Source organism: Tympanuchus pallidicinctus, unplaced genomic scaffold (assembly GCF_026119805.1).
Source record: "Tympanuchus pallidicinctus isolate F22 unplaced genomic scaffold, pur_lepc_1.0 scaffold5, whole genome shotgun sequence".
NCBI lineage: Eukaryota > Metazoa > Chordata > Aves > Galliformes > Phasianidae > Tympanuchus > Tympanuchus pallidicinctus.
This window is the reverse complement of record NW_026294769.1, coordinates 34,163,923-34,187,843: the sequence shown is the minus strand read 5'-3', so window position 1 is coordinate 34,187,843 and position 23,921 is coordinate 34,163,923. Positions and strand designations below refer to the sequence as shown.

The following is a 23,921-nucleotide window of genomic DNA, read 5'->3' as shown; positions in this document are numbered from 1 at the left end:
CAGAAAACCTGAAACATGTCGAGTTGTTCAATGATTTCAGTAAAATAAAGCATTCTGCATGTAATTTAAAAATGAAATAGAGTAGATCTTGATGTCCATATATAATGAGCTATTAAATTCAGCATATTCCATCATTTCATTTCCTTTTTCTTTGTCGCTGTTTATGAAGCAGAAGAGTAAGAAAGCTACATAATTTACAAATAAATAAATAAATGAAAGAAGATGCATGTTGAGGCTGTTCACTAGAGCGTTTCATAAAATTTTGTTAGAAGCATTTCATACTGCTCTAGTGAATGCGCTTGAGGATAGCATTTCATGCCTGTTGTAATGAGGTCACGTTTCTCATTAGTCCCTGCTTTTTGTTTCTCTTCCTGTATTCCCTGGTTTGCCAAAACATAAATGTTAACAGAGCAGCATGTATTTGTGCGCATTATAACAATGATTTCACCAAATGTGGATGAAAATAAATTCTGATGGACCTGGATACCTGAGACCTTAGTTAAGGTCAATGAGACTTTTTGTCCTGTGGACTCCAAATCAATATTGTTTCACTCCTTCAATTTGTAGTCAGGTCTTTTTCTAGCAAGCAATACAGTACTGATAATTTCTTTTTAAAATTTCAGAAAGGAGGGTTCAGCTTAAAAGATACGGTGATATAGCAGGTAATCTTCTTTATGATCTCTTCAGAGACAAAATTAGCGCTTCTATAACTCGTCACTGAATTGTCAGCTTTGTTCTGTGTGTAATCTCTGTATTCACACACTGATTACAGTGTGTGAGCTACACAAATTTAAAGCAGATGAGGAATTAACTTCTAGTTAATTGTGTGTTAATTCCAGTTGTGAAATTTTCTGACTGACTGCACTTTTATTCCTCAAACAAAGCATTGTTTTGTTCAATGGAAACTTTGGGGGCTTCTGAGCTTGTGTCTCCAATGAACTTGAAGTGTAAACTTTCTTGTTACTGTGATAGTGTTACATTGCAACTCAGAAAGGAAAATTCGATGTAACCCCTCTGAATGGGTGAGGATTTCAGACAGCACTAGAGAAGTGTATTGCTAAGAACAATTTGTTTTATAAGAAATGGGATGTGTGCTTTGTAGAGATGGTATTTTGCAACTTCAAAGCTTGGTCTGTGAGCTGGTAAAGTATTTTAAGGTTTGTGACACAGTCGTTGTGTAACTCAGTGAACTCTATGATGTATCTATGTTGCTGTTGCATCTAGATGTGTGTGTTGATTAGGGAGCTGTGATGCTCACATTTAAGCTTAGCAGTTCCCTTTTGTCGCCGTTATGTGAAAAGTGACAAATTCACTACAAGAAGAGGAATTACACATGGGAACAGTATATCCTTTGGCATGTATTATCCCTTTGGTATCCGAATGAGAGTGTGACCTGAGGCCTCTGCACTGAGGACCCCCATGTGAAAAGAATTTGGGGAATAGCCCGGTGTGTGCCCCTTTGTGCCTCTACTCTGATCAGCTGTAATTAATTTCATGATTCTTACCAGCTACTGATTTGAAGCAGGTGGCAAATTCCATATCATTTTCCAAGCTAGATGGCTATTTGTATTTGTGTAAAATTAAGGACAGAAAGCGTTTTGAGGTCGGAAAGAAATGGCAGAATACCTCAAAGTGACAGGGTCAGTTCCTGCATGGTCTGCAGATAGCACTGCATTGCCTGTTTTAATATACTTTATATCCATTGGTGATCCTGGAAGAAGTAAGAGCTCATGCATTCTGCTGATTTTGAAAGTTGAAGGATTTTGATCAGATGTATTTTCCCAGAGGAAACCTAGAGCGTAGAGTTAATAATAAGGCAGCATTAGGTGGTATTAAAAATGTAGGTTGGTAGCCACAGCACTCCAAGGATATGGTGTCAATCTCAAGAAATTTTTGATAATGGATTAGCCTACTGTAGTGAAAGGCCAAATTCTGGAGTGCCAGAGCTTCAGCTTATGTCAATGAAATGAGTTTTCTGGAATAGGAATAGAGTCTATCCTAATTTCATTCTATTTAAATTGCCATGGAGAGGTTAAGGGAAAATTCTCTTTGGTCATTTTGTGATGATGTGGAAGTTGGTGTGCTGGAAATTGGAGCTAGACAAATGGTGAAAACAAATTATTGCATCCTTCCCCAGCTAATCCTCTAAATGACTTGGTGAGGATTGGGTGATTGGTTTAATTTTGTCAAGTCCAATTGTTTGCATCATACAGTGATCTTGTTGTACGACTCCCTGTGACCTCTTATGAGAGGTCTTTTATGAAGTCGCTTATAAATCTGAATGTAGGACAACATCTTAGTATAGGGAAGTCCATGGTAAGACTTAGATTTTGGTTTAAATAGGGAATATAGAGATTACTCTAATCATGAAGTACACAACAGCTTTTGCCTCTATTTTCATTTGTTCTTACTTACTAATTATCAGATTTTCTTTACTTTCTGTGTCTGGAAAAGTAGCAGTGTTTCTGTACTGGTAATTAGGGATTTCTCCTTCTGCCACACTTCATTCAGACGTATGTAGGTGGTCATTCTCTTTGTAGACCTCTATTTGTTTTAATGTATTTGATTCATACGGATGCTTTTAATGTTGTTAGAAGGACAAATGGAGGCATATTAGCTGGCACTGGACAATTTAAGAAAAAAAATATTATTGATTTGTAATATCAGATTTTCCTTGTATTTTCTGGCAGATCTAGCCTTCATACATTCATGGATAATCTACTGCACACATGACACAATGCTCTCTGACTTCTAATTAGCCCTTCCAGCAAATGTTATTTATAGACAGTGGACTGACATGATGTTGGAGATGAGTATGATTTTAATCCTGGGCTGCAAAAAGATGGCTTTTTATAATCAGAGTGAAAAACAAGTTGATTTCCAAGAGAATTCCCCATAAGGCTGAATAATGATGGAATCTTGGTGCATCCATGCATGCATGCATAGCCAGCTCACATTATGATTGCAGCTGCAATGGCAACATAGGGGCGACCAAAATTAGTGAATAGAAATTTGCAACCAGAAATCTTTATTCACACAAACGAGCAAAGTGTAATGCATTTTTACAAAGTTACATTACAAAATCCAAAGTCTTTGTCGGTATAGCCATGACAAAAAAAAAAACCCAAAATATTGTTATGTTTATTGATAAAGCTCTTTGTATGCTCCTTGTTTTAAGTGATATGAAATAATACCTACCAGTTACCACAAATACATTTATGTTTAATGATAAGTTATTAAAATCTCTTCATCTTTTGGTTTTAACCTCGTCCTGCTGAGCTGTGCAAACTGATGAATACTTATCATGCTTTGCTTAGCATTTTGTGATAATATGTATAGCATGGGGGAAGAGAAAAAATCATTGAATATGTAGGGAAAATGTGATTTATTGAGGATAGAGTATTTGAAGTCAAGAAAAGACTATTGGAAGGGAGAAAACAAAAGATTTATGGCATTTAAGCACAGTGACAATAGTTTACTTAAGGACCATTTTATTGAAATTGATTCATTGAATGCAGATGCCTTAGTTGTTAGTTGGTTTATGTAATTAGCATGCTATCAGAAGTTTAATGGAGCTCATTTAGTGTTTAAATTCACAACTGTTGTGTGGTAAGTCAATCTAGCTGGTGAGGGATGGAGGGAAAAAATCTGGGTATTTTTTCCAAATTATCATTATGTAGATCATAAACTCAGACAAAAAACAAACAAACAAACAAAAAAAAAGCCAGTAAATCTTGTTGCTGCTTTCCAGCACATAACATTTCTGCCATACAAAGCATGTAAGAAAGTGTCAACTGGTTCTTGCAGTTAGCATGCAGATCTGTTCTTTCTTCAGTTCCTCTTTGAAGATGGCTTCATCCACATTTTCTGAAAGTGATGCTTTTTCTTTTTCCACAGAGCCCCTCTTTCTGAAACCCCCTCAGAGCTGTTGACTGCTGATGTGCAAAATTAATCACTGTAACTAATTTCAAAATTACTGTAAAAGTTGTCAAGAAGGCAGATGCTTGGATACTGCTTAAGAGGATAGGTTTATGGAGACTTTGAGCTTGGGATTTCACACTTTAAAAGGCTTCATTCATCCCAAGGAGGTATGATTTTATTTAAAATGTCTTTCTATTCCTTCTTTACGTTAGTGTTGTGGCTTAAATGTTGCTCTGCCTCAGCCCAGCCAGGGATGCACACTTTGAAGACAACTCTCTTTTTCTCAGTGTGTGATTTTGTTGTCTGTATTGCTGTGATAGAAGCAATATGAATAAAATCTAAGAGTATCTAGCTTTGATGAACGAGCATAGCTCAATGGAAAACCTAGAGTTTCAGTAGTTTTCAAGAGTTCATAATTAGCTGAAGAATTGTGTTTTATAGGGTAGACTGCTTTTCCTTTTACTAAATATCAAGATTGCTTTGATAGGATAAAGCATTGGAAACGTAGTAGTAATGTCTGTCAGGAGCTTGGCTTTTCCTTGCGAAGAGTTTGCCTCAGGGAAGCAGCAGCTGAACGTCCCATTGCTATTTTAGTTGCTGTCTCTTGAGGGCAGTCACATGCAGCAGCACTGGCCACTAGGAAACAATGAGGCTTATGACGTGAAATCTTCCTGTTTCTGCTTAGTGAATGGAATAAATATTGGCAAAAGGATTAGAGTATAAACTTCTGTGGTGTTAGCAGTAGGCTTAACATTCCTCATGGTGGAATACCTGGTGAAGAAATATGTAGCCCTTTGTTGTCAGTAATAGGAGTGCCCTGGATTAGGGCAGTTGAGGAAATAGGGGGTTGTGTGGGAAAAAAACTGATGGGACCATAGGGAGAATAACCTGCCTGTGAGAAAACACACACACATATATATATAACTATAACTACATATTGTGCTAGAAATGTTTGTCTTAGGTCTTTTCCACTGAATTACATGGTATGTTAAACCCTGTTTGTGAGAGCATCTAAGAGCTGAGTCTGCCTCTAGCACGAGTATTGCAGTACAGAAGTTAGTGCCCTCCCTCTGGCACTGAGCTACTTCACATAGGCAGAAAAGTCTGGACTGGGTCACAGGGCTGACCCCACAGCAGACTACTTAAGGGAATATGGGAATAACAGATGACAGAAGATGTTAATTCTGGCATTTTTCTGAGTTATGCCAGTGTGTCTCTCAGACCATCATGAATAGAGTTGACAGAAGCTCTTTTTCATCAGTATAACTGTCTTTGCAAAGTTGGGAAAGTTGAACAGATCCCACTGACTTGTGACACAGCCTCCTTTCTGAAGACTTTATACAAGTACTTACATATATATAAGGCACTTTTTACCATTTGCAGCTGTGTTATTGTGATGATCTCAAATATAGATGAGGCCTTCAAATTAACTGAAATGTGTTTATCTAGGCATCAGTTCTTGGCTGTGATTTCATCTGTGATTTCAGACAGGCTGATGCTGGCAGTGCCCTCTGAGTCCATCAGACTCAACCACCTCTCCATCAGGGACACCAGAGCAGGGGCCCATGTTCAGGCAGCTGCTGAAGGTCTCTGAGGAGCAGAGCCCACACACAGCCTCTGGGCAGCCTGTGCCAGTGCTTCGTCACTTGCACAGCACAGAAGTGCTGCCTGACATTCTGAGAGATCCTCTTGTATATGTGCCCATTGCCTCTTGTCCTGGCACTGAAAGGAGCCTGGCTCTGTCTTCCTCAAAACCTTTATTTAGGTAAATTAACTGCTAATTCAAAAAATAAAATGAAATTCTTCCTGTCCTTTATGCAGAGGACAGCTTATAGCCCTATAGAGAGCTTGCAGATATTTGCTTTTCTACTGCATTTCTAATAGTATATCTTGTTTTGTTTTTTTTTGTTTTCAGATGGACCCATCTTTTGCTAATTCAACATTCCAGTCCAAAATAACAGAAACAGCTGATATTGTTGTTGGAACGTGTTATGTGGTCTTCGGTAAGCCTGATTTTATGGTACATATGTTTATAGAACTTTTGTTATGTTTGGTGCAACAAAGAGAAATAAACAACTTTGGAAGTCAGATTTGTTTCTGACAAGAGACAAGCTTCTCTGTATTCTATAAGGGGGCAAAAGCACAGAGTAACATAATTAAGAAGTTTTTATCCTTTGTTTTGTTTTAGGAAAAAAAATTGTATTCAATGTTAGGTGTATAAAACTGAACGGGAATGCTAGATTTTGAGACTGGCATTTTTTGGTATCTGCATAACTGTCACTGCATCTAAATGAGAGTTTTCATTTTCCACACCTTGTTGCAAAACAAAGAACAGTGTGTCCTGACTCCTTATAGTATCTGAAGTAAAATAGCAAAAGCTGTAGTCATTATGGGCCTGAATAAGGTGCCAGAAAGATCAGGCTTATGGCCAGTGTTTACAGACACTGAGTTAGAAAGTGAGATTTCTGGGAAATGGGCTCTGCTCTTACAGAGGAAGCAAATCTCTCCTCCATTGTCCCGGTCCAATTGAGGAAAACAAATTCAGATCTAATCCTAATGGTATTGGTCAATAAACCATGAGTCAGAGGAAAGGAAAGGCAACCCCAACATCTGGAGAGCAATGACTGACCCCTTGGCTAAGGACACAAAGCATGGCTACTGTCTGGTGCTCTGCAAGATGGTGAAAAAATATGTAGAAGTTAAATGAATGCCTTAATAGGAAAGAAAAAAATGCTACTAATATCAACCCTGAAATACGGGACAAATACAAGACAAATATGCCAACAAAAAATGAATCTGTGACTTTTAATCCCTATCAGCTGTCAATGAATATCGGCATCTTAATGGTTTCAAATATTAGCAAGTTCTTCGGTATGTTCTTTCAATAATGAAAAGTGAATATAAGCCTTACTCCTGTTAGATTGTAGATGTGTGCTGACAGTTGACTTCAAGGGGAAATTGTCTGAACAATGTAGATCAATTTAGAGGGAGAAGTTCTTGAAGTGTTTGCATTCCTGAGTTTGCAGAGCTAGTTCAGCTAACAATAAAGTAATTTTCCAGCAGAAATATCATACTCTATTTCTTCTCCCAGAGATACTTGAATTTTTCTGATGTAGCTTTATTTCAATTTTTGATATCAACAACAAATAACTGCCTGTTAAAGTAGCTAAGATTTCATCTGTACCCACACCATGTACCTCCTCCCTCATATGTGCGCAGCTACTCATGCAACATGGTGTTCCTCATAACTTTCTTTTAAACTTTCTTTTTCTGAATCCCGTGGCAAACAACCACATCCAGATTGCTGAGTCACTTGTCAGATTTTCCCCCAGCATCTACTGTCAGCCATGTCGAAGCTCCAAAGAGCTTAAAAAACAGATACAGTGCATTTATAAGACTACAGAAAGTGTCCTGATTCTGACTGAATACTTGGATCTGTTTGCTGACACCAGCAAAAATGTTGTTATAAATTTATTTGCAAAATTTTTGCACAGTTTCAGAATTAGAATTCAAAAGAAATGGCTTAAAGAGACCAGCAATGGAGATGAATTCAGAATCACTGCCTAACATGCTAGTCTGACATTTCATTTAAAAGAAAATATCATAGTCTATAGAACTTCTGGAAATTACTTAACTTTTTCCTATGAAAGTGTCATTAAATGAGGCATATTCTCTTATATGTATAAAGAGCCAATGGTTTGTGCTGTAGGTATCTAGGCAACTTGCTAAACTCAATTTCTGTATCTATGCTTACCTGCATTCTACAGGTAAAACGATATTTTTTCCATAGCCAGAACAAACAAGTCCACAAAAGCACTTGGGCTCTTCTCAGTGGCTTAACTTTACGCTATATTAATGATAGGATCCTTCAGTTCACTAGGCATGCCTGAAATTCTGCTTTCTGACTGCTCTCTCATCTTCCGAAATTGTCTAAATTTCATAGGTTTTAGTGGGTACTTTAAAGGTAAGGAGTGAGTTGCTTGTCCTCTCTTGTCTAATGCTGTAGCTCTGTTGTCTATTTGTAGCTTTCTTAAGTTTCTTGGCAGTCTCCTACTGGAAGTGCTACACCCAGAGAAAATTGTTGCATCTGCACTTAGTAAAAACATTACTTAACTACATTTTTCTCTTTCATGTATTAATCAAAATTCTTGCTGTATTATTTGTTACTACTAGAAGCCATAACAGGCACCTCTGAGAGGTCTCAAAAAGAGAAAGGAAGGGCTACCAGATGGACAACTGTAGACCTGAAACTGGGGAAACACTAGCAGCATCACTTGAGTAACATCTCCGACTTAATAGTAAAGCATTTTTTGACAGGTCATTTAGTGGATAAAATTCAATTAAAGACCTATGGCCACTCTCATACTATTGGTTACCTCTCTGTAGATAGATTAGATAAAACAGGAAGGATAGTAAGGAATTTCTAAAAATATTTGAAATATAAAGACGAGACAGTCACAAACGTAATAAAGGAGACAAGTTAATCTAATAAATAACTACAATGGCTAACTATGCTGGCTGTGGTAATACATCATTCCTGTGCAGGAAAATAAAAGATGGATGAAGTAAATGTTTCATAGAATTGTTTGAATTGGATAGGACCCTTGAAGATCATTTGGTCTGACTCCCTTGCAAAGAACAGGGACATCTGCAGCTACATTGACCTTGAACGTCTCCAGGGATGGGGCATCCACTGTCTCTTTGGGCAAGCTGTTCCAGTACTTCACTGCCCTTACCATAAAAATCTTTTTCCTTATATCCAAGCTAGTTCAATTTTAGATTCTACAGTCAATTCTAAATCCTTGTTGTATGTTTCTCTGCAGGAATATGCTCCTTGTGTGGGAACAGTATTCTCCTTCATGTCTCCTACAAGAAAAAACATTTGTTGAAACCAGCAGAATACTTCATTATTAATCTTGCCATCAGTGACCTTGCAATGACACTGACATTGTACCCACTAGCTGTAACCTCCAGCCTTTCACACAGGTTTGTTCACTATGCACGAGATATTTAACACCCTCTGCAGGCTTTGGAGGTCTGTGCCTGCGAGGAAGACTAAATTACTCTGCTACTTCTCTTGTAATAGTTGAAATTAACTGGAGAGACTGAGAGAAGTATGCTATGTTAGTGGCAGATATGTGGGCTATTGGTGTTAATGTTCATATCTATTTGAGATTACTGTCATCTGGATTTCTGCAGGGTTGAGAGGCTGCAAAGATTTTGTTCTAAGCATCCTCTACATACTGCATTTATTCTTCATGGGCAGTGATGGTGAAATGCTTTTTTTTTTCTCCTCTTAATTTGTGCAGTAAAATTTGGTAGCATGAAAATAAAATGGAATGTATTTGTTATGCCTAAATTTAAAAATATTTTAAGCCAACACTCTGAATCTAGAACTTTCCAATTCCTTTCCCACTTCTTTCCTCTTTATCCACATGAATTCAATCAACAATCACTGTTACACATCTGATTTTTGTGATCTTCTTTAAAGCTTGGTAAATATATTGCTAATTATGCTAAGTGGAGTCTGTCTTCACAAACTTTTGATTACTAATACCACAAATCTTGTGTATTTCTGAGTAGAAAATGAGGAGATGCAGTGATTCAGATCAAATTCCTCTTCCTCTGGAAAACCTTCACAACAAAATCTGTTGGTTTGATGAAACATAAATATTAAAAAAATACCTAAAGAAGTATTAACTTATAACCTTGGCCTACTATGATGAGAAGTTTGATATATATATATTTTTTTTCAGAATCTTTATAATTAAAACAGTGCTTTGTTTCTTAAAAATAAAAAGGCTTAAGTGTGAATCATAATACTAAGGGAAGATGTGACCACTGTGCTGGCTGTAAGATTTTTTGACTGAGAGCCTCTTCTGCAGTTGATTACCAATCAGCAAATAATTTGATAATGCAAGCTTATTTATTTATTTTTAAGAAAACAGCTGTAAATGTATTTCTACAATTTTGTATTATGCTTGAAAAAGAAGGATAGCATCTAACTGTCAATTTCATGTTTATTTGCTAGGTGGTTGTATGGGAAACACATTTGCCTGTTCTATGCATTCTGTGGGGTGTTCTTTGGGATCTGCAGTCTGTCGACACTGACATTACTGAGTGTTGTGTGCTGCCTCAAAATTTGCTTTCCAGCTTATGGTAAGTTACTGTTTTTGTCTAAGATCTCCGTTTTTCATGTGAACATAGATGATCATTTCCAAGTTTTGTATCCTAGAGACTACTTTTATAGCAGAGCTCTTTTACATCTGGTCAAACAATGCGTTTTTCCTCTGATCATTAAGATCTAACTATAACAGCTATTGCCCATCTTGCATAATTATATGTGCAAGTAATCACTCTAAATCTCTTTTAATTCTGGGTGTCAATTTGGTGGCATGAAATGAGTTCTGAGCTGAAAGCAGGGCTAGCCTGAGTAAATGAATGTTTTCAGAGTTCATTGCTACATTTAGATATTTATTCATTTAGATTTATGTTGATATAACAACTGGTGCTATTCCTCTTTCTGCCAACCTCTATTCCAAATAACATCCTTACTTTTTAACAGAACTTCACAATCAATAAAAAGTCAGACTAAAAGGATCAGTGAGTTTTGGCAGACAGACTGAGTTACTTAAAAGTGCTAGCTGGTTAATGGTTTTGAGCATCTGAGGAATTCGGATCATAGGAATTCTAAATGCTGATTTAGCAGCTGAACAATTTGGATCAAATAAAATACTGCTACAGATTAATTTTTTCTGGTACACCATTCATCTGGCAACACATCCCTCATGTTCCGTAAGTCTTACATTTTAGGGGTAATACTTTTTGCTTATCTGTTACAGTGAGGCCCTCTGTTGTGGTTGAGAAGCAAGCAGCTGCAGGTAGGGAAATGTAGAGCTAATAGTGATTTAAAGACAATCTAATTGTCACATTTACCCACTTGCTTTCTCAGCACAGCATAGGTCAATCTTCAAGTACAGACTTGCATTTAAGTATTTTTCTGTTTTAGTAAATATCTTCATATATTTATTTATATCTTTTACATTTCTCAAGAGCTCAGATTTCAGCAGTGTTTCCATATAGTTTTTTAAGACATGCCTTTTTTTTTTTTTTTTTTTTTAAATAGTGTGTGTGTAAATTTGGAAGCATGACCTGAGAAACCAAGTCTTCTTTAGAGCATTCACACAAATCTTTAAGATCTGTTGTTATAGTAAAAACTCATTTTTTCTTTTCCCAAAGGTATGCATTATTAATAATATTAACCCTAAGTCAGGAAATAAATACATTTCTGCTGAGAGTTTTATTTTTCTAAACTACTGTTTCAATGGAGGGTACTGTTACACCTTTGTCCTGCTTCCTTATTTAAAAAAAAGTAGTCCTGATATGCACTTCTTGTAAAGACTCTGAAAGTCGTGTCCAAAAAAATACCAAAACTTATCTTAGTCTTGGTCCAGTCATATTGTGACTCTGAAGTTTGCAGTCCACTGTGAGTTCTACTTGTATAGCAAGGCTTCATTGTACTGTTGTGCTCTTCAAAATGCTTGAATTTTGTGTTTAAAACAAAAACCCTCCCTGACATCTTGTTCAGATAGAAAAAAGAATGAGAGTTTCTTTTAGTGTAATGGCTGGTGTACTCTGTGGATCAATTACTTGTGCTTAGTTGTTTTGCAGACAATATTTTGAGAAGCATTCTGTAGGTTACAGAGTATTATTCCTGAGAGAAGGAAAAAAGAAAAAAAGGAAATGTCCAGTGGGCAATACAAGATCCTCTCAATCGACCTTTGACTTGTTCAGTTAACTGGAGCTTACAGTACTGCTGTGTGCTGGTCTTCACTGATTGTTTTGTGTCTTCCAGGCAACAGGTTCAGGAGAAAACACGGACAAATATTGATAGCCTGTGCTTGGACCTATGCAGCAATATTTGCCTGTTCACCCCTTGCTCACTGGGGAGAATATGGAGAGGAGCCCTATGGCACAGCTTGCTGCATTGACTGGCAATCCACCAATGTAGAAGTCATGTCCATGTCTTACACTGTCGTTCTTTTTGTTTTCTGCTTTGTTCTCCCCTGCGGAGTAATTCTCACATCCTACTCACTTATTCTGGTAACTGTGAAAGAATCCAGGAGAGCAGTGGAGCAGCATGTCTCTGGTCCCACCAGGATAAACAACGTGCAAACCATTACTGTCAAGGTATCTAAAAGTTAGTCTTTGACAAACTGTTTTTGCTGCAATTGGGCAGCACCATTCAAAAAATGAAAAATTCCAGAGAAGAAAATAAAGAAGGAAAATTCAGTCCTTACTGTATTTTCACTTCAGAAAGCAAAATTGTCTTGTGCAGTTTCGCTCTATGGCAATGAATTGCTAAACACGCAAGTAATACTGCTGCTTCTGGGGGATGATAATTAAGTTCACCTTAAGCTTCCTTGTTGGTGAAAACTGAGATTTAATACTTTTCCTTAGAGAAATTATTTGGAACATTTCTTTAAAAAATCTGGACTTTTAAATGCCTTGAAAATGATTGAACATGGAGTGAAACTTGGAAACAGTAAATGAAAGAGTAAGTGCTTTACTGTACAAAAGACTCTGCCTTTTCAGATATCAGTGATAAGCATAAGGAACATTTCTTAACAGTGAATCTCTAGTGCTGGGTCTTGGTGTTCAGGCTGTCTTTTTGATATTCCCAAAATACTTTCTTTCTCCATGTTTGTGAGGTCTCCCATAATCAGTCTCTTTTTAGCTTCTACTATTTTGCATCTCCCTGGAGCCTATTTTATTAAAGCTTTACAGTCGCTCCCTCTTGTAGTAGACCTTCAAAAGCCATTTCACACAGAAGTGTATCTATTTATACTGTAAAATCGATGTCAGTAGGAACTCTGTCAGGTGTTGACAGCAAAGTGTGCATCTAGTAATATCATTTAATAAAATCCTGGTAATGCCATCTCTGATTGAAAGAAAGGTTGGAGCCCTCTCTGGAGGAGAGTTTCAACCTTATGCTAAGCATGCACCATTGTTTATGAAAGTCATGATGTTTCTGAGTGAGTGAATTCTGTTCGCCCAGTTACAGACATTTGATGGGATCCATTATCATTAAAGACTGTTAAAAATAGAAAAAAAATCAAATTCATATCTGTATAACTGAACACAGGACAAAAGTCACGTAACAGTGTATCTTCATAAATACTTTTTGAACCAAAGGCTTTTCAGGTTTGTATTTCACTGGCTCATAGAGCAAAATTAAATCTAGTCACAGAATTTGCTCTGGATATTTGTTTCTTGCTGCCAAACTGCATTCCAGGAAGTAAATAAATAAACTAAACAATAAATATACTGTATTATGAGTAGCTTTGCATTAGGTGTAGTTCATTCTGTAGACAATATGCTTCTTGAAAGGATAGAGAATGTTACTTCTTGATTCTGTTAATTGTGTCTAATCTTTGTCTTTTCTTTATTTCCATGAACCCTTCTCTAATTTCTCTCATTATTTCTACATGCTAAGCATTCTTTCTTATCAACTTTCTTTTTGGAGTCTGCTTGCCTTTATATTTTCACTGTTTTGGGGAATGTTGATATTTTGAGATGTGCTTCTACACAGACCATCTGCTTTCTCTTTTCCACATTAACAAGTTTGAACTCTCTGACATCTCTCTTCGAATTACCAGAATAGCTGCTCTAGACATCTTAGTCTGCCTGGTCTGGCTCTTTGAGTTTCTTGGTTTTAATCTTTGTGGGAAATGATATCCTCCTGTCTATGGCACGGTTTTGTAACCTAAATATCCTCAATACAAGCAATTTAGGAGCCAAGGAGTATTCCCTTGTCTTACCTACTCGTTATTTGCAATGACCCTTAGACGAAACATTTTCCTACTAAAGCTTTTATGTACATCCCCACCTCAAGTCCAAATTTGCAGTACATATTTGTTTTCTGACATCTTTCACTGAACTGCAGGATACAATCCCTTAATTCTTTCACTTTTAATACTCTTCATAGCTTAATTGACTAATCTTCGTCAATGAGACTTAGATTCTGCTTACTCTATAGGCTTGTAAATGCTCAAAAATGTCATGCATATTTTGCTCAGCATTACTTGTCATTCTTATGAGTTCCTTCTAATAAAAACTGGAAAAATGAGTACAGTCTTCTCCATCACTTCCTTTGTGATGTTAACACAAACTCATTCTGAAATATCATATAGGTTAATGCTGGTATGATGCTGGATCACTAGGAATATTGCTTGTCATCTACTGACAAGTATTTATTCTTTATCATCTCTAATTTTTTTAGTTATTTATTTTTATCTACTTTTTTATCCTGGGTACTGCTTTGGTCTTCACTTTTAGATTATATAGTCTTTGACAAGGGTTGCTCTGAAACTACTTATCTGCAGATGTCTCACCCTGAAATAATAATCCAAAAAATAAGTAGTTTAACATAAATAATAATCTTTTGGAGACATTTGATAGAGGGATGATTTAAGTCAAACTCATAAGAGCAGAGAAGAGAAAAGAGGACTCCTTTAGGATTATTTTTTGCTTAGGAAGTTCTGCAAAAGCAAACCATCCCAAATACATCAATGTTGTGGTTAACTTGGAATGATTATTTGTTGAACTGTAAATCTTCCAGCTGGAAGAATTGTAGTTACTGTCAGTTTAGTGACAATTTTAAGCCCATTCTTCTTCTGATCTTACCATACTGCCTCTGAAATCAAGGAATTGTTACTTAGGAGTCTTAGTCAGATCTGACCTCTACCCCTGATCCAGCTTCAGCTGAAGAGCTTGAGTGTTGTGTGTTAGTCTTGAAAAACTAAATCCAGAAAGTGATCTGGTTGCTTAAAGCAAGACTTAAACCGTTACAATAAGTCTAAGCCCACATATATGATTCCTAAATCTTGGCAGCTGATGCTTCAAGGTTCCAAGTAATTGCTGTTGATAGGTTCCTCTGTTACTGAAAGCATTTCTGAGGTTCCTGCAGTTTACTTTAATCTATATTGCTCTGTACACTTAGCTGCTACCTCTTCACTAAGCTATGTAAGTGTAACTAGGTCATAGCATCAAGTTCAGTCCTACATTGATGTATTTGTTGGTTTTAGTAGTAGTTGAATTTTTTTTTTTTTTAATAAAAAAGAGCAATAAAATGCAGATAGCATTCATTATTATGTACTTGCAGCGTTAAAAGATCTCTCTGTTAGGCTTATTTCTGTGCTACTTTAGAATGACAATAGCAAGATTTTTAGAAAATCAAATGCGAGATGTCTAGTGCTATTAGTGTTTTTGTGCTCATGAGTTTACAAGGTTGGCTAACTACTGAAATTGCTTTTATTATTATAGAGTACCATAAATATCAATTAAAATGCATACAGAGGACGTTGTTCTCATCTGCTTTCTTCACAAGTGCATGAGTATGTCAGTTTCTGGACAAAGCAGGCTCTTAAGCATACAGATGAAGCTGATAAACATTATGAATGCAAGCTGAGACGTAGAAAATTACCACTTCTTCAGGAGTTCCTTGGGATTAAGCAGTTTCAGAAACACATCCAAGTTCCTCCTGTATGCTGCATGAGAAAAAACGCTGGGAGCGTAACTTCACATCTCACCAAATATTTGTCCAAATACCATCTCCCAATGCTCCACAGCACACTAAGATTAAAGTCATGAAGGGATAGACCTTTAGCCTGGGAAGTCATGTTCAATTTTTTGTTCTAATTCAGACTTTATGTATGTCTTTGGATAGATATTATAGCGTGTAACTATTATTCCTTTGAGGTTATAATTTGTGATGGATTTGAAGCATAAGATTTAAAATACTGAAATATCATTTGGTAGACTGGAAGGCTGAAAAATTTGCAATGTTTCATATTCAAAATTGTTTATTGAGGAAACAGTATTTGATTTTGTTCTTAACAGGAAATACAATGATTGGCAGAGAAACAACAAAATATACACATCCTGGAGGTTAAGAAGGCTTAAATTGGGCTTCTACAGTACTTTTAAAAAAATCCTAATTGAATTATTTATCATTAGGATTTCTTACCACACAAAAAAACTGAGGTTGTTACACTCTACTGAAACTGGAAGCACATCCACTGTTACAAATTTGAAAACTGCAGCTAGTTACAGCTGAGGAGACCTATGGACTTAGTGTGAAATGCAGTGGAAATAAAACTGGATAAATGTTGCTCTTCAAAGATGACCTATGATTTAGAATACATGATCCCAGGCTTGAAAGCTTCATTGCAGTGGATAAACCTACTCCTGAAGTTACAGACATGTTATGGCTGTTCAATCCCTCTCTTGATTTTCTTTACTTTAAATAGATGCTTAGTTTTCAGGTGCAGCAACATCACAATTTGTTGCAGGCATTTCAAAGCCATTTAGGGTTTAGTGGTCAGCGTGCTGCTTCTGAACGTTGGATTTGCCACTGTGAAGGGAGAGCACCTGCGTGAAGCCACAGTCTTAATTCCAAACATACAGTTGCATTAATTACACTCTTGGCTATATACTGATTCAAGGTGGAGGCAGCTTTCTGACAAGTATAGGAGAACATGGTTAACCTACTAAAGCAGTGCAAAATGTGTCTTGTGTTCAAGGATTGCTGTGATGAAATACAGATGTTTCATTTGGAGAGAAGGTGAAATTGAGATTCTGTTGTGGTAATATAGACAATCACATTTATGATTGGCTTTTACTTTTGTGTGGCATAAAAATTTATAATTACTAGTGGAAAGCTCAAAAACATGTGCTTTTAAGTGCCTATGTGAACACGGCTCAGATAAAAAACCAAAACCAACCAACCAAAGAAACTCTTCCAGAATACTATAGACCTCCCAGGAAAAGCTGATTTCATTTGTCTGTTCTCGTAGAGTAATTCATTTATAGGGAGTATAAAACCCCTAGGATTTACAGATCTAAATGACCACCAAAATTGCCAGGTATTTTAGGCAATTTTTTTCATTATTATTTTTAAATTTGGAAGTTTTGCAGATCAGGGGTGTGAGGTGGCCTCTAATCATCTCCCAGGTTATCAAACTTCTGCTTGTTGGAATACCATTTTAAGTCCTTTCCTTCTGGTGTAAGTTGTTTTTGTCAGCTGCTTTTCAGATTCTACCGTTGTAACTTCAGGATATTTTGCATGGTAAAATTGCAATATACTTTGGCTTTACAGGTCAACAAACTGCCAGTCTGCAGAGTGTTTAGCTGGCTAGTTTTATTATTTTTGCGTATAGAGAAATCCTGCCAGATTGGAAGTTAGGGCTGATATTTCCCTTACTGTTGAGAACTGGAGCAAGGTTGAACTACCAAACCAAGGCTATTGCAGCAATCCTAATTAGCCACAAGACTGACATTCAGGAACCATTCTTGCTTTGCCTGGTGCTTAGCTCATTATCTTCTGTCTCTTGCATATTTGTATCTGGGCTCTGGTATGTTTGTTTTTTTCTTTCTGAATGCTCAGTGAGACAATTTGCCATTTTCAATTGAAGGCTTCTGCTCTTGCAGGCTTTTGAAGAAGGTGCTACTAAAGGAGGTTAGCCTAGTTGGTCTGCCAGGCTGGATGTGTGTGACACGTGTAGTCTTCAAGGACCCAGATGTTGAGTTGAGGCTCTGTGCTACCTTACCCTAACATAAATTCAGTGAGCAGAGGGGAGAGGTGAAGTGTAGAGCCTGTACTACTCTTTATACTCTTTAGAGCCTGTACTACACTGTGAGGAGCAGGAAGCATCTTAGCAGTGGCTGAGGGATGAGCTGGCAGGCCTGGGGTTCTGAAAGGCTGGCTCAAAGGGCAAGGAGCATTTCCTCCTGTGTGCTCTGTGCCAGCCATGCTAGTTGGCTCAGAGTAGCATCCTCCGTCCTTTTCATGCTTCTCAGAAACTTTGGATAAGTAGTTGTTTCTCTATGGCACACTTTATTGTACCTTGCTCTGGGGTGTGCAGCTCCCTGGTATTCTAAGAGGACACTAAAAGAATGATATAGTGACATCTCTATATTCTTTTGTATTTTAATGAAAAATGGTGAGGGCAGCATCCAGAGTTAGATGGGCTCTGCAGGTGTAAGCCACCATGAGGGGATCTGGCCCCAAATCTAGCACTAACTCCCCCGCAGAAACCAGATTTTCCTCACCCTTGTGCTTTCAATGGCCCTAGGGCAGTGCAAAAGGAGGCTGTGTTTATTCAGTATTTCATTCATCATAATTCTGTATGCATGTATCTGTGATTCTGTATACTGGCCCATCCACATAGTGACCAAGTTGTTTTATGAAGCAAGAACTATGGATTTTACTGAAGATACATAGCTGCTGTATGTATTTTAAATAAAAACTGATGCTATATTAGCACATTGTTTTTACTGAGAGTTGTAGCCAATATGTGCTAGCCTGAGTACAGGAGAGGGGTTATCACTTACATGTACTTTTTTGTAAGCTGTGTGCTGAAGATTAGACTCACTTAAAAAATAGAAAGCAACCAAAATAATTTGGGCAATTGGATAGAATTAAGAATGTTTTTAATCGCATTTTAGCAAGACAGCTGAAGAATTGCCATCATATTGCACAACTCAGTACTGTGAAGTTGAGCAGATATCGTAAACTGTCTTAAATACAAAACAAAAGGTGAACAAAATAATGCCAGGCTGCTTGAAAACAGCCCAGCCAAAAGTCTGTTCCAAGTTCCTGAGAGAAGGGTGATTACTGGAAAGAGGCCCACTGACTTGTTTGGGAACAGACATCAATATGAATTAGGTGGGGATTTATTTCTTTGAGTCATGGTACTGTAACAGTATTTTACCATTTTTATTTTAATTTTTATTATTTGGTGCTTTGTTGATTAAAGGGAGGAGTAAAATTCACAGCATGAATTTTCAAAACTTAGCCTGTGAATCTCTCATTTCTTTTTCTACTTGCTCCATTTTAGCAATGCACTGGTTCCCTGGTTTATTATGTTACAGAAGAAGAAATAGAGGTTGTAATAGTCCCTTGAGGCATACAAATATTTGAATCAAAGGAATTAATTTGCTGTTTATAAGCATGCATTTGGACAAATCTCAGATTTTGAAAACAGTTCCACACTCCCTTTCAGAAACAATTCTTAGGAACGACTTCCTATTCTCAGAAGAATAGTTTCACACATAGCAATTACTGTAAAAGTGAAAGGAAAGAAAAAAATATTTTTCTAATGGCTTTCTCATTGCCTCATCTATGGGGTCTGATCTAAAACTAATACCTCCAATTTTATTATGCTGGCCCAGTATGTCAGGGGCAGATGTTGGTGATGTGTCAGTAGGGGTTGAACCTTTCCACCAGTATTCCATTACATTTTGTTACTGTGTGACAGATGGCAGCAGAGGCTCAGTTTGACACAATGGTGTGTGATATAGAAGTTTGAATGTGGAATTGAATTCTTCCATGTGGAAAAAATGTCACCCACTGACATTCATCAGTGCTGAACTTTTATGGAGACTGGACAGTGGAAGTGAATACAGTGAGATGGTGGGTGATGCATGTCAGCAGTGGCAATGGTGACAGTCGGTTTATTTGCCTGCAAAAGCATCAAGGTATCCTTCCTTGTATTTCTTGTATATAATCGCCTCACCAACACTCTCCTCTTTTATTCTACTCATGAAAATCTTGATGTTTTTTTTCCATCTCACCAGTCTAACCATCTCATCCCATCTAACCAGTGATGCTGACATCACTGGTTAGACCACTCCTCATACTTACTGTGGGGAGAGTATCAGGTGCTGTGCAGGCACTTTAAACTCAAGACATTTCAATATGTGGCATGACAATAGTAATAAAGTCTCTTTCTGGATGCATCTATGCATACACATTGTTGATATGCTCAAGTATCTCAAATAAGTTTCCTTTTGTTCAGGTGCACTTCACTTAAAATTAAGTTCATCCTTGAACTTGACAGTGACAAAGACCTGAAAGCCATCCATCACATTCTATTTTAGACATATATCTTTGTATGATATCACTTGCTTTCTCTTTCCTTTGACATTGTGTAGAACCTTTACTGGCTTTGGCTTAGAACAGAAGTTTTGGATAGCCAAAGTTATGCAAGATGAATATTCATTTTGTTTTAAATGCTGTACTGATGCCTTTGGGGAACTTGGCTGAGAGCGCCTTAAAAGTACATGCCAAATGCCTTCTCACAGAAACAAAGCAAAACCTATTGCAATCTTGAAGATTAATTGCTACCATAAATAAGCCATCTGGGAAATGAACCAATCAATTCTAATATCCATTTCTTCCTAATGTGACTCTAAAGGGCCGAGGCATATTGCTTACCACAGAAACTGCTTTTTGTCTCAGCCTTTTATACTGGCCATGGATAGTTCAGAATCACAAAATCGACGTGGTGCTGGCTTTTCCACAGGTAGAACCAGACCTTCAGCTAATGTAATGAAATAGAGCAGTACAGAAAGAAAAATCAAGTTAATCCCATCGTATGTCTTTGCCTTTTTTTAACTAGTCTTATTCTATCAAAATGTCTTGTTTCTCAATTCTGCCATATTTAGCTTTGGAATTCAGGTGAACCAGCGATTACTACCAATGAAAGGGAAATTTCTTCTACAGAACTATTGGAGTGAATTATTTCCTATGGACATATGCAAATTCACGAACAGATTTTAGCCTGATAGCCAAAACAGTCACCACAGACATTCCTCATCAAACTTGTGTTGTATGTTTCTTGATAATCGCCACACGTTTCTTCTTGCAAAATAAAGTTTGTGAAACTACTAAAGTCAGGGAGAAAATAATAGCATTTCGAGTGGCTTTCTATGCCTTAAAAGAGTCTTATGTGCCTTCTGATTATGTTCAGCTCCCAATGCCCGTCTCAGACTCGCACTGAGTACAACCATGCAATCTCTCACAATCAAAAAACCTACAATTTTTGCAACCTTTAATCTACAGCCAGAATCTCACTGAGAAAAGTGTTAGATTTGCAGTTAATGGAGTTAGTTAGCAGCTCTGTACTCACACTTGCAGAGGGCAGCTCAGGCAGGTGGCACAATTAGCAGCTGAAACAAAAGTACTTCCTTTATCTGTTTTTTTATATCTGATATTACTCTAAAGGGAATACATTCTCCACTATCTTCCTCATTTGTAAATATGTACTTTCGGCAAACATGGACTTCTGAAGCTCCTTCAGAAGCATGAATATTCTTACTTCTGTCTGTAAAATGTACATGTACTTCACTTATAAAACAGGCTTACAATGATGCACTGGATGTTCATCTGCCTGTACAAGCTTACAGTGTACTTTAGATTTCCCAGTATTTACTATAAACCCAATATTTATTGTTTCATTTCACACATCTCTGTGATAATTTATACCAAAAAACTTTTTTTAATGCCTTTGTCAAGCTTTTTTGATAAAGCTTAGTAGCACACATAATTTTGAGATAGAGTTAATTTAAATTCATTAGTTTGATTCACTTTCATGATTAATCTGCTTTTTGGCTGCTGTATGTCTGCACATGACTCCAGTTGAGTACAAACAAAAAAATTATGGAAGACTTTCCCTAGTCAGGAAAACTAGCATTGCTTGTGAACTAGAAAGTAGATACAAACAACTTTGCAATACAGTCCAAAGTTTCCTCAGAATGGTATCTTTTGGTTTTTTTTAAGCTGTATTTTATTTTGGTATAATAAGTATTTTAGTGATAGTTTAGTGAAGAAGAAATGGAATGTAAAAGCTGATATGTTTTAACTCTAGAAGTTATAATCAGAACTAAGTCTCGGTCAGAATTAAGTTGCCAGACAAATATGTGTTTGAAGAGCAGTTGAGATATACTGAGAGGACTAAGCAGGTAGTGTTTTATTCATATACTATTTCAGCAGCTATTTTTCTCATGCATGCAATTTTTTAATTCACTGCTTTCTCTCTCTCTCTCTTTTTTTTTTTTTTGTCTACCAGCTGAGTATTGCCATGTGCATTGGATTTTTTGCTGCTTGGAGCCCTTATGCCATCATTGCCATGTGGGCAGCTTTTGGATCGATAGATAAGATTCCTCCTTTAGCCTTTGCTATACCAGCTGTCTTCGCAAAGTCTTCCACTCTCTACAATCCCATTATCCATCTTCTTCTGAAGCCCAATTTCCGAACTATCGTTGCCAAAGATTTCACAGTTCTCCAACAGTTATGTATCAGGTGTTGCTTTTGTGTCAAGGAGCTGCAGACCTACAGATCAACTTTCAACACTGGCTTGAGAACATTTAAGGGCAAAAATGAATCCAGCTGTAATGCTCTTCCGATTATGGAAGGATGTTCTTATTTCCCCTCTGAAAAGGGCAGTCATACTTTTGTATGCTTTAAAAGCTATCCAAAATGCTGCCAGGAGAGGTTTAGCACAATGAGATGTCACCCTCAAGAATGTGAGTCCTTGGAAAATGACCTTCAAGTGAAAGTGACGCAGGGCAGTAGGAATTCAATGAAGGTGGTTGAGCAGGAAGAAAAAAGCACTGAACTTGAAAACCTGGAAATCACCTTGGAAGCAGTACCTGCGCACTGTACATTTACAGATATCTAGAGCTGCTTATATGAAACAATCTGGCAGTAATGTTATAATGGATTTATGAATGTAACTTCTTTGGAAAAGCCCTTCTATTATCCCATTTTCTACACTATCTTCCTCCTCTTTCTATTGCACTCTTTGATGGCACACGTGCTGCAACATGGACATGCTATAAATGTGTGACTCCTGCCATGCTGACTTAAGTGTATTGTGATAAATGAATTCACAGCAAACACTACATCAGACAAATCCTCTCTGCGTATTGCAACTTCTGTGTACTCCATTCTCAAGAGAACACACTAAATAACTCTGTGGAGTTATTACCCTTTCTAGTCTTTATGTATTTTATATCCTGCATGTTTAGAATTAATAACTCAATGTAGAGTTTTAAAAGAATGATCTCATGATGTTTTACTTGTTATAACAACTGAAAATGGAAATATCAACTGAAATGCCTCATTTCCAAGAAGGGATGCCAAATGGCCACATCCTGTATTTCCTGGGAGTCACAGGCTGCTTGGAGATGAACAGGCAGGTTCTGACCACATTCCACATGAATGAAATCACAATATATCTGGTAATTTGAAGATTGTTTTTTGCCTTTTTGGTATAATTTGAGAGGAAGTTGCTGTAAAACACTATTTGTTATGCCCAGTTTTCTCTATCAGCATTAGGATGGCAAAGACCTGGCCCAGAAATATCGTAATGGGCAAGAATCTTGACTAGTGTAGAGGTTTTCAAGGCATTACAGAAAACACATCCTCTACGGTCAAAAGTACTGTCTCTTCAAGGACCAAGAAGAAGCAATCAGAAAAGGCAGCAGGAGTTCAAATACTTTCAGTGTGTGATTTCTCCAAGGCTTCCTAAGATACATGGACCCAAGTGGGAACCTATTCCTGCAGGAATTCCTGCACCATCAATGCAACTTGTCACTGACCTCAGTGACGTAGGATCCAGCTTTGAGAACTTCAGGTTATGCTGAAATTTTCCAGTGGTGGATCAGTGCAAAACAGGACTGGAAGTGATGTTCAAAGGTCATTTGGTCCTTCCTGTATGGAGTCCCATTGACGTCAGTGCACAAAGTTGGATATATGAATAAGTCTCTGGAGGATTCACCAACACAGTCGCATGTTTGGAGGCTCAAACTGACATGTCATTGCAAATTCTAAAAATGTCACACTATCTAAAGGCAAAAAAAAAAAACCCCACAATAATCTGTATTGTGCAGAGGGGCTGCGTGCTTGGGTTCTATAGAGATGTTTGAAATCCCAGCTCTACTATGCAGCTGTTTAAAACAATCAGACATAAATGGACATTTTTGCGCTGTGACTGTTCTTTGAGCTGTGGCACTGGTTAGAATCAAGGTGAGATAATGTTTTGAGCTACTAATCTAAATGACAAATACCTTTTTTTTTTTTTTTTTTTTCTTTTTTTTCTCCTAATAGAACTACACAGAGAAGCCAGGAAGGAAGTTTTAGAGTTTCCATGCTG

General features: G+C 37.2%; 1 protein-coding gene across 1 annotated transcript in view; it reads left to right on the top strand.

The window, feature by feature from the left end:
* The window catches only part of LOC128091409 (opsin-5-like), a 36,031-nt gene extending 13,586 nt beyond the window's left edge, over positions 1 to 22,445 (top strand). Inside the window, exons 2-6 of the mRNA XM_052704512.1 lie at positions 5,837 to 5,924; positions 8,745 to 8,907; positions 9,953 to 10,080; positions 11,777 to 12,111; positions 21,834 to 22,445. Of these exons, the coding sequence (XP_052560472.1) occupies positions 5,837 to 5,924; positions 8,745 to 8,907; positions 9,953 to 10,080; positions 11,777 to 12,111; positions 21,834 to 22,445 (1,326 nt within the window). The remainder of the gene's footprint in view (positions 1 to 5,836; positions 5,925 to 8,744; positions 8,908 to 9,952; positions 10,081 to 11,776; positions 12,112 to 21,833) is intronic.
* The last annotated feature ends 1,476 nt before the right edge of the window (positions 22,446 to 23,921 follow it).